This window comes from Acomys minous (genome assembly GCF_964271855.1).
Source record: "Acomys minous genome assembly, chromosome: 8".
NCBI lineage: Eukaryota > Metazoa > Chordata > Mammalia > Rodentia > Muridae > Acomys > Acomys minous.
This window is the reverse complement of record NC_140489.1, coordinates 15,595,269-15,604,604: the sequence shown is the minus strand read 5'-3', so window position 1 is coordinate 15,604,604 and position 9,336 is coordinate 15,595,269. Positions and strand designations below refer to the sequence as shown.

The 9,336-nt window shown below is 47.9% G+C and overlaps 1 protein-coding gene across 1 annotated transcript; it reads left to right on the top strand.

Annotated features, from left to right (window-relative positions):
• Nucleotides 1-516: 516 nt before the first annotated feature.
• On the top strand, nucleotides 517-9,307 carry LOC311603449 (serine proteinase inhibitor 2.4-like). Its single transcript, XM_084792417.1, has 5 exons — nucleotides 517-719; nucleotides 2,154-2,874; nucleotides 4,582-4,855; nucleotides 5,936-6,089; nucleotides 6,545-9,307. Exons 2-5 carry the CDS (start codon nucleotides 2,166-2,168, stop codon nucleotides 6,842-6,844), a joined length of 1,437 nt encoding a protein of 478 aa, XP_084648543.1. The 5' UTR covers nucleotides 517-719; nucleotides 2,154-2,165; the 3' UTR covers nucleotides 6,845-9,307.
• The last annotated feature ends 29 nt before the right edge of the window (nucleotides 9,308-9,336 follow it).

The following is a 9,336-nucleotide window of genomic DNA, read 5'->3' as shown; positions in this document are numbered from 1 at the left end:
CTCCAGCCTCTCTACAGCACGGACATTCCATCAGCCAGTCAGTCTCTGCACACACAGACTCCATTCAGATTCCCTCCACTACCAGACACAGGCAGCTTCCCCTTCAGTGGTGTGAAGCCAAGGAGTGGAGAGCAAGCCTCTAGAATGTACCCATCCCTGCTTCTAGAACATCCCATAACCTACAGTTATGTAGATGCAGACCAACACTTGTCAACATTGATGTATATGATTATTTATATGTGATTCTCCCTGAAGAAATGGAGAGCTTGAACAAAGAGTTGTATTCTTGAGTGACAGAGTTACTCCAGGACAAATGTTACCTTCGTTTCTAGCTCGTGATGAAAGATTTCAAGGATTAGGTCCTGTCTTTTTGCTCTGATTGCTCTGCTGTTGCATGATGAATAACAGAAGAGAAGCCACAAGAGGAAAGCAGAGGCTTCTTATTTATACTAAAGTTAGGGGGTTTTCCGACAAGGGCGTGGTCCTGCCAGCTGAAGCCTATGAGTCACTGTTACCAGAAACCATCCTCTCTGTCCTTTTCCAATCTGAACTCAAGAACAGAGTGTCTGGGCCTGTGTTTCCTAAGAAGAGGAAGGAATCCCTCAGGAAATATTAAGGCAGCAGTGTGCCCTGGGGAGAGCAACACACCAGGAAGGCAGCAGCAACAAGAAGATCAGAACTCACCTAACACACACTGTGCGCTTACATCTCCTCTGCAGGTAATGCCCTGATACCTTCTCTCTGGGGACTGAGAAAGGAGGCTTCCCAGAACTGTGTGGGTCCTACCTAGAGTGTGAAGTCTTGGTTTGGGGAAGGGTGAGGACTGGTTCCTGCTGTACTGGGGCTGGGATGAGGGAACATTCCTGTAGTGCAGAAAAATCTTCTCTACAATCTGGGTCTCCATGCCTATAGCAAATGCAGGCACAGTGGATCCTCTAGAGTGTACGGAGGCTGCTCCTTCTCATTCTCCACTGACAGGAAGTACTGAGCCCTTGCCTAGCCTGGGGGCTGCTGTAGGAGCCAGCAGGACACAGGACTGGGACAGAGTCCCTCTTCAGGAGGTGGCATGCCTATCATGCTCACAGCTGAGAGGACATGTTTGGGGCCTGGGACCCCACTTCCCTCATAAATCCCATAGGCAAGAAGAAGGGCTCCATCCTCTCCTAGGGAACAGAACAAGACAACAGCTCAGCCAATAAACCAACTCTTCTTCCACACAAACAGACTAGCTGCCTGTTTTCTATGCAAATAATTTTAAACTACCATAATACTGAATGCTTTTCTGAAGAAATGGTGGCTGCACCAGTCTGACAGAGGGAGAAGGCAGCTGAGGCTCCTGGCTCCTCTGCAGGCATGTGGCAGGTAGTGGCCCAGGACACCTTCCTCCCCTGCTCCCTCCTTACTCCTCCTACACTCTTCTAGTCTTCTCTCCTCTCCCCTCCAGCTTCCCTTCTGCTTCCTCACCTTATCCTCCTCCTTACAAACTCCATCCTACTGCCCCACCCAAGTCTTCTATTTTGCATGCCTTCATCTTCTTCTCATGTTGTCTTCTGTCCAGTTGTTCTTCTGCCTCATCTTTCCATTCCTCTAGCACATACTTTTTTCCTCTGATCGCCCCTACAGTGTGGACAGAGAAAGCATTGAGCTGTTGTGTTTACAAAGTTCACCAGCCTTCAGTTGTAGTGCTGTAGGGTATCTTTGGCTCCAGCTCCAGGTATTTATAGAGGACACGGCCCTCTAGACAGTTTCCAAGCCCACTCCTGTGCCTGTGATAAGCCAGACACTTTTACTAATAGTGTAATCTGTGCCACTCAACAGGCTGCCCAGTTTGGTGTACACATTTGCTTTCTACCACATAGCCATCCTGTGTCCAGGTATCAGACACTATCCATTTTTCTTCCTATCAGGGATTCTCTCAAACCTGAGGTAGCTTGGCAGGGATGAAAGAACCGTCTAACAGGAGAATTGATTGCAGCAACAGAACTTCCTACAGTGGTGGCCTCAGAGTGGCTAGGGCACCTCCCATGGATGGTCACACAGACAGCGAGGGGCTGTAGAGCACAACCTCAACGCAGGCCAGGTGGGAAAACTAGGAGTTGCTCATGACAAATCTTGGGCCTCACATACTCAAAGGATCTTTTCTTTTCAAACAGGAGGACAGAGAAATGCCTGGCACCTCACTTAGTAACCTCAGATCAGCTGGCATATCAAGAAGGAATACTTCAGTCCAGGAAGACAAAGGAAATGGGACACAAGTGAAGAGTCTGCCACTGGACTCCAGCAACACTGACTTTGCCTTCAGCCTCTACAAAGAGCTGGTTCTGAAGACTCCAGAGGAAAATGTTGTTTTCTCCCCCTTCAGTATCTCAGCTGCATTGGCTGTCCTGTCCCTGGGAGCAAACAGCAACACCCTTAAAGAGATCCTGGAAGGTCTCAAGTTCAGTCTCAAAGAGAACACTGAGACAGACTTCCACCGGGGATTTCGGCACCTCCTGCACATGCTCAGCCAGCCAGGGGACCAGGTGCAGATCAGCACAGGCAGCGCCATGTTTATTGAAAAGCACCTGCAGATCCTGGCAGAGTTCAAGGATAAGGCACGGGCTCTGTACCAGGCTGAAGCCTTCATGGCCGACTTCCAGCAGCCTCAAGAGGCCAAAAAGCTCATCAATGACTATGTGAGGAAACAGACCCAGGGGAAGATCAAGGAACTCATCTCTGACCTGGATGACAGTGTTTTGATGGTGCTGGTGAATTACACCTATTTCAAGGTGAGACTGGTCACTAGTTTGGGAGTGGAGGGGGAGGATGCTGGCTGGGAACCTGTATTCACAGGTTGGCTGCTGGAAAGGAGGTGTCACAGGCTTGGAGACATGGGTGATTAACTTCTTATTTCTCACAACTCTTAAATCTGCACTATGAGTTTTCTTAGAAAGATGTGCAATTTTTGGTAGAGACTCTATAGAACCACAGAGCTGTGTATCTAAGGGGACGAATTTTATCTGTGATTTGTAACAGCTTACTATCAGAATGCCATACCTTGCACTGCCAGGCTTCCATAAGTGACATGTGTCATGGATACTCCCTCCACAGACAGGTCCCTCAGGCTGCCCATGGCAGACAATGTCTCCCAGAGGATGTTTCCATCCACCAGAGAGTCTCCATCTCTTGCATGTTCCAGCTAGGCTGTGGAGTTTTGCTGTAAGGAGCATGGCTACCCTGACTTTCAGGGTGCAAATGTTATAGGCCAGTTAGTGGAGAGCCGTGGAGGAATTCCTAAGAGGATCTCTCCCCTGGGACTTCTCTGATGACTTGGACCTGGGCATGGAGAGGAGGGATGAGGGGAAAGCTGTCAGATGGATGTGTCAACCAGGCTGTGTTCTGTGTTTAGTGTGTGCGTGTTTCCTCTATTTTGGATTTTGTAAAATAACTACCCTGTGCCCTGTGGAAGGGCACAGTAGCCAGATGCACTCCTTGGCCATAAAGTTGGGTAATGCAATACGTGGCCCAGACTCTTGAAAGACTGGGCTGGACTTCATATGGGTAAAGGTAAGTGGGGTGACATCCAGTGCCCACACCCTCAGCTCCCTGTCTGATATACCAGGGAAGGAGGAGAGGCCCCACAAAGGGAAGCCTGACGAATGTCCTGCTGTGACTAGGGCAGGGGGGGATTTGGATCTGGGCATAGGGAAGTCCAGAGAAGGGGGAGGACAGGCTGTGAGACTATAGACAGGAAACCAACTGGTCATGGACAGGAGCAGAGAAGATCCCAGAGCTGCTGTGCTCTGAAGACAGGAGACACAGAGTGACGGCCTGAAGACGTAGACTGCAGGGCATGGGTGTCTCCACTGGACCCAAAACCCAAACTAAAACACTGCCTGTCTGTGAGGTGGGAAGGTAAATTTAGTCTGCTGCATCCTGGGCCCAAGTTTGTCACAATACCAAGTCCCAAGGTTACACTGCAGATCACCACTTGAACTTGGAATCTGAGGCAAGTCTGAGCAGGGTATCTGTGCTTCATAGAGGTGGGTGTGTACTCCACATGTCTGATGAGGACTCCTACCATGTCTTACTTAGCCCACTATCTACAGAAGCCTGGTGATCCAAGTGTGAGAAGTTGCAGGACCCACAGCTTCACTGTAAGCTCACTCTTGGCCCTGGGCTCTGCCTTCCATTAAAGTGGTTCACACTGAGGGCCAGCATCACCTGACCACTGTGTGCAAGGACTCAGTCTCTTCTTGTTTACTTGAAAACCTGTGCCACAAGCCTTTGTCTTCTAGACATGGTTCTTCCTATGAACCATGAAGAAGGATGAAGAAAGGATCCCCAATTCTTCCCACCATTTGCACCCTCATCTCTCTGTTATACACCACGGTCTCAAATCCCTGAACCTTCTTCAGGATCACTTATCATTCATAATTCTTCATACAACATATTTTTCCCAATCCAAATTGTGTAACCACTAAGGGACTCAGTGTTGTTGACTATATTGATTGCAGTCATAAACCTGGGTTTGGGCAGCGATCGGGTGGATCTGGGATATTTCCAGTGTTGTTACGATCTGATCGCCTGCTCCACATTTAGGCAAATGGAAAACACCCTTTGACCCTCATGACACATTTGAATCCCAGTTCCACTTGGACGAGGAGAGGTCTGTGATGGTGCCCATGATGAAAATTGAGGACCTCACCACACCCTACTTCCGGGATGAGGAGCTGTGCTGCTGTGTGGTGGAGCTAAAGTACACAGGCAATGCCAGCGCCCTCTTCATCCTCCCTGACCAGGGCAAGATGCAGCAGTTAGAAGCCAGCTTGCAGCCAGAGACCCTGAGGAAATGGAAGGACTCTCTGAGCCCCAGGTATGCATGTACAGGATTCATAGCTGGCCTGGCTTTCTGTCCTCCTGACATCTTCTAGCCCACTGTCCCAAGAGCTCAGAGTCTCACTAGTGTCCAGTGTGATGGTGGGGGGTCAGCAGGTACAGGTGACACAAGTTGAATTGTCCTCTGCTGATTCCAAATTATGGGGCCTGATTTTACGGTCAGTTTTATTCTTTTTTTTTTTTTCCGCGACATGGATCTTTTAATTAATTAAACATGGAATCAGCAAAATATGAGAGTTGGAGTTAGCGCACTCTGAGACACCCCCTTTTTATGTTCCACAGTATCATTAAGATTAAGTTTCTTTTTTTTCTTTTTTTTTTGTGCCTATATTTTTTTCCTTTATTAATTTATTCTTGTTACATCTGAGCATATACAGGGGGAGGTAATCCCCCTCAGGAACAGTCATAGGGAAGGGGAATAAGGGGAAAAGAGGAGGGAGGGAAGAATGGGAGGATACAAGGGATGGGATAACCATTGAGATGTAACAGTTTTATTCTTTACAAGTTGAAATCCGCTACAAGAGGAGTAGATGTTTCCTCTGTCTCAGACAGAACTTAAATTACAAGGATTCATGAATGGGTTTTGGAAGACAAATGGAAGTGTGAATGGGATAAAAGCTAAGAATCAGCTCTGCCCTATGTAGATGTCTTATCCCCTAATCATTCATACATTTACATTTTGTGCAATGATGATTTGAAGACCTACTATATGCTAAGTTGATGACTGATGCACTGTGCAATTTTAAATTGAAGGGACATTAGGTGATATCTAAGGGTCAGCATGACAGGGAAAGGACTGCGTTTTGTGGATCTAAGAGGGGAGAGTTCTCAGTAAAGGAATAGCTACCACAAATCACTTGCCTGTCTGCTGTAAACACGCTCAGGTCCTGATGGATAATTAACACATTAGAAAGGGCAAGAGCAAGTGCTCTATGTCCAGATGGGAAGATGGTCTCTCTGCAGTGACAGGGCTTTCTGTGGAGAAGAGACCCAGCTACATGGTGGGTTGATGAGACCATGGAGTCCACTGACTTTCATTTCTCCTTTTCACTCTCAGGATGATCGGTGAGCTCTACCTGCCAAGGTTCTCCATCTCCACTGACTACAGCCTGGAGAAAATCCTCCCTGAGCTGGGAATCAGGGAAGTCTTCTCCTCCTCACAGGCTGATTTGTCTCAGATAACAGGAGACAAGGATCTGTATGTCTCTCAGGTAAGCAAAGAAACATTGGATAGATCACATTGGGTCCTGAATGCGGATGCTGAAGGCAGGTGGCAGGTGATGATTGTCCATGTGTGAGCACACCTGCATTTCTGAGGTTCCCTCTAAACAAGGGACAGCATCTCATCAGGAGACAATAAGAGGTAAGGGCCTATACTTGACTCAGGGCACCATAGATACTACTTGTGCTCTACTGTGGGTGCCACCAAATTGCACTGCTAAGCCAATGTGTAGTGGGTTTGAAGGCAACACAGATTCACACACTGAGCAGACCCAGGGCATGCCTCATCTCACACCCTGTGCAGAGACTTGAAAAACCCAGTGTTAAAATTCATGGTAGCAACAAGAAAATTCACCTGCACATGAAGCCAGCAGTCACTGTATGTTCCAGGGTTCTCTGCTGCCCTCTCTATTCTCCAGTGAGTGATGTGTTTCTAACTCCACAGGTGGTGCACAAGGCTGTGATGGACGTGGCTGAGAAAGGCACAGAAGCAGCTGCTGCTACAGGAGTCAAAGGAGTCCTACTCTGTAGAAAAAGAAGAAGTATGATTGTGCGTTTCAACAGACCATTCCTCATGATTATCTGTCACACTAACAGTCAGCTTATCCTCTTTATGTCAAAAGTCACCAACCCCAGTTGTGACTCCTTTGCCCAGGAACTCAGCAGGGAGCCTGCATGTGATTCTCCGGGTGGCCCCTGCCATCCATGCTCTGATTGGCTGCTTTCTAGCTGCCTTAGAAAGTGACAGGGAGTATTTCTATGGCTCCCACAGGCACAGAAGCCTTTGGATGTCAGTGTCAGGCTCTCAGGCCTCCTGGGACAACCTGCACATGTTTCTCAACCTGGATTCTGTCTTTATTCTTCTTCACTGCTGGCTCCACTTTCTGTGCCTGTTGCCCAGACCTAGGCACTGAAAGTAGCTGCAGTCCCAGCACAAGTTCTGGTCACATCTGCCATAGCTTCCATAGTCTTCTGGGACCATGCAAGCTTAAAGGCCAACCATGTGAATCACTCAGGCCCAGGACGGACAGGAAAAGCTGCTGCACTGAATCTCATTCCACCTGGTGCTGAGTTCATATGTTATGCTTTCCTTTCTCCAGACCCTGCTACCCACTGGGCTGGCAGGGTCTCCTGACCCTCACCACATCTGGTACAGTCTTGGAGTCCTCAACCCTGCAGCTCCATGGGGCATTTTATTCAGATGAGCTCCATTCCGCCATATCCTTCCTACTTAGGGCAGAGGAACCCAGATGACCAACCTCACATGACCAATGATCATTTCTGGTTTCATCACCCAAAACAAAGAGGTAGAGCAAAGGATCAATAAACATATTCCTGCAAAGAAAGTGGCCCATCAATTTTTACTCACCTCCTGTTGACAGGGTGTAGCCTCTAGTGACAAGAGAGCAATATGGATTGTCATTCATACACTGTGATTCATGTTCCAATCCTCTTGCCTCCATGCCATTATCACCACGAGGAAACTGAGGCACAGAGAAGCTTAGCCAGTTTGTCTTTTCTACACAGGTAGCCATTATGGTATTCCAGGTTTTCTGATTCCACAGCGACCATCTTCACCAAGCCAGGAGTCTACCCGTGAGGAATCACAGTGGTAGTGGGGAGGTGGATGATGACACAAGGTGCTGATGCTTCACTATGAGGGGAAAAAATGGGACTGTGGCGAGGGTGGCTACTGTGCTGATGTGAGGAGGAGGAAGATGTGGTCAGATGACCAGAGACAAAGTTGTGGGCAGGGAAAAGAACAATGTGTCCATTTCTGAAGATCACCATGTGTCTTGTCCTTCATGCTTTGCTTATGCCACACAGCCCACCAGGTCTAAGCAAGTCTGACACATATGTCTGACAGAAGTATTCGCCAAGTTTCCATAGCTATACAATTACCAGAGAATCTTTACTATGGAGCACTATGGGATAGACAGAAATAATAGTGGTGGTAATTATAATAACTGTCAACATCCTGGCAGCTTCTTCCACCCTCATACTTCTCCCACCTCTTCAGCCACGTCAGAAACCTTCTCCAGGATTCAGGCTTATGAAGAGCCCTTGCCCATGCCACGTGTGGTTGGCGCAGCTCAGGAGGTTACTGAAGCAGCTGCCACCAGGAATCAAGATGGACCTCCCTGGAGAGGACACTGCCTGCCAGTCTGCAGTTGACCAGGTCCTCCATGGTGTGCATGTGCTCCCCTAACCTGGAACACACTCTCAGAGAGAACAAGCATCACTCCCAGAAGTTACGCAAGTTGTAACTTTCTATGGAGACAGCTGTAAGATGCTCACAGCAGACCTTTTAGGTACAGCCTGCACCATGCAGCATGTACAAAATCTGTAGTGTGTTTATAACAGTTTGCTCACTTTGCTGTGCTCCCACTTAAGCCATGACACAGTATCAAAGAGTAACTGTGCATAGATTCATGGGTCCCCAAGAAGCAGCAACCATGAACTGCCTGTCTCCAAACCCTCACTAGGCAGGCATTGTGCCCCTAAAACCACCACAGCCTAGCTCCAGAGCCTTCAGAAGTGATGAACACAGTGTAAGCAGTTGGCAACGGGGTGTGCTGTTTAGCCTTTGGCATTGGCATCGTACACAGAAGGGAGTCAACAATGAGGCTCACCTCAACAGGGCTAGTGAGGATGCACAGGGTCGTAGGCATGAAAGATGGAACAACTAAGATGTCCAGAAGACCGAAGGGTCCAAAGGGGGAACTCCTGCCTAGGGAGGAACTCACTGTTAGAAACTGCTATGTTGTTGAAATGATCCACCTGAGAAAGATATTGACATCAATGCTATTAAGGCAAAGTCAGTTTTAACTACTATAATTGATAGCCAGAACAAGAATGGGCTGGACCCCTGATATATCTATAGATGCCCAAGATTGAAACTGAGAGAATAATTAAATTGCAGAAAAAAAAACAGACCTTCTATGACATCAGGGTAGGGAGCTTTGAGCTGATTCAGGCCGTCTGCATTGAAGGGGATCTGGGTCCCTTACCTGAAGTAGATGGTATTTGTGCCAAGGAGTGGAGAGCAAGCATCTAGAATGTACCCATCCCTGCTTCTAGAACATCCCTTAACCTACAGTTATGTAGATGCAGACCTGATAACATTGATGTCTGTGATTATTTATGTGTGACTCTCCCTGAAGAAATGGAGAGCATGGACAAAAGTTGTATTCTTATGGAGTGCCAGGACAAATGTAATCTAAATTTCTCCCTGGT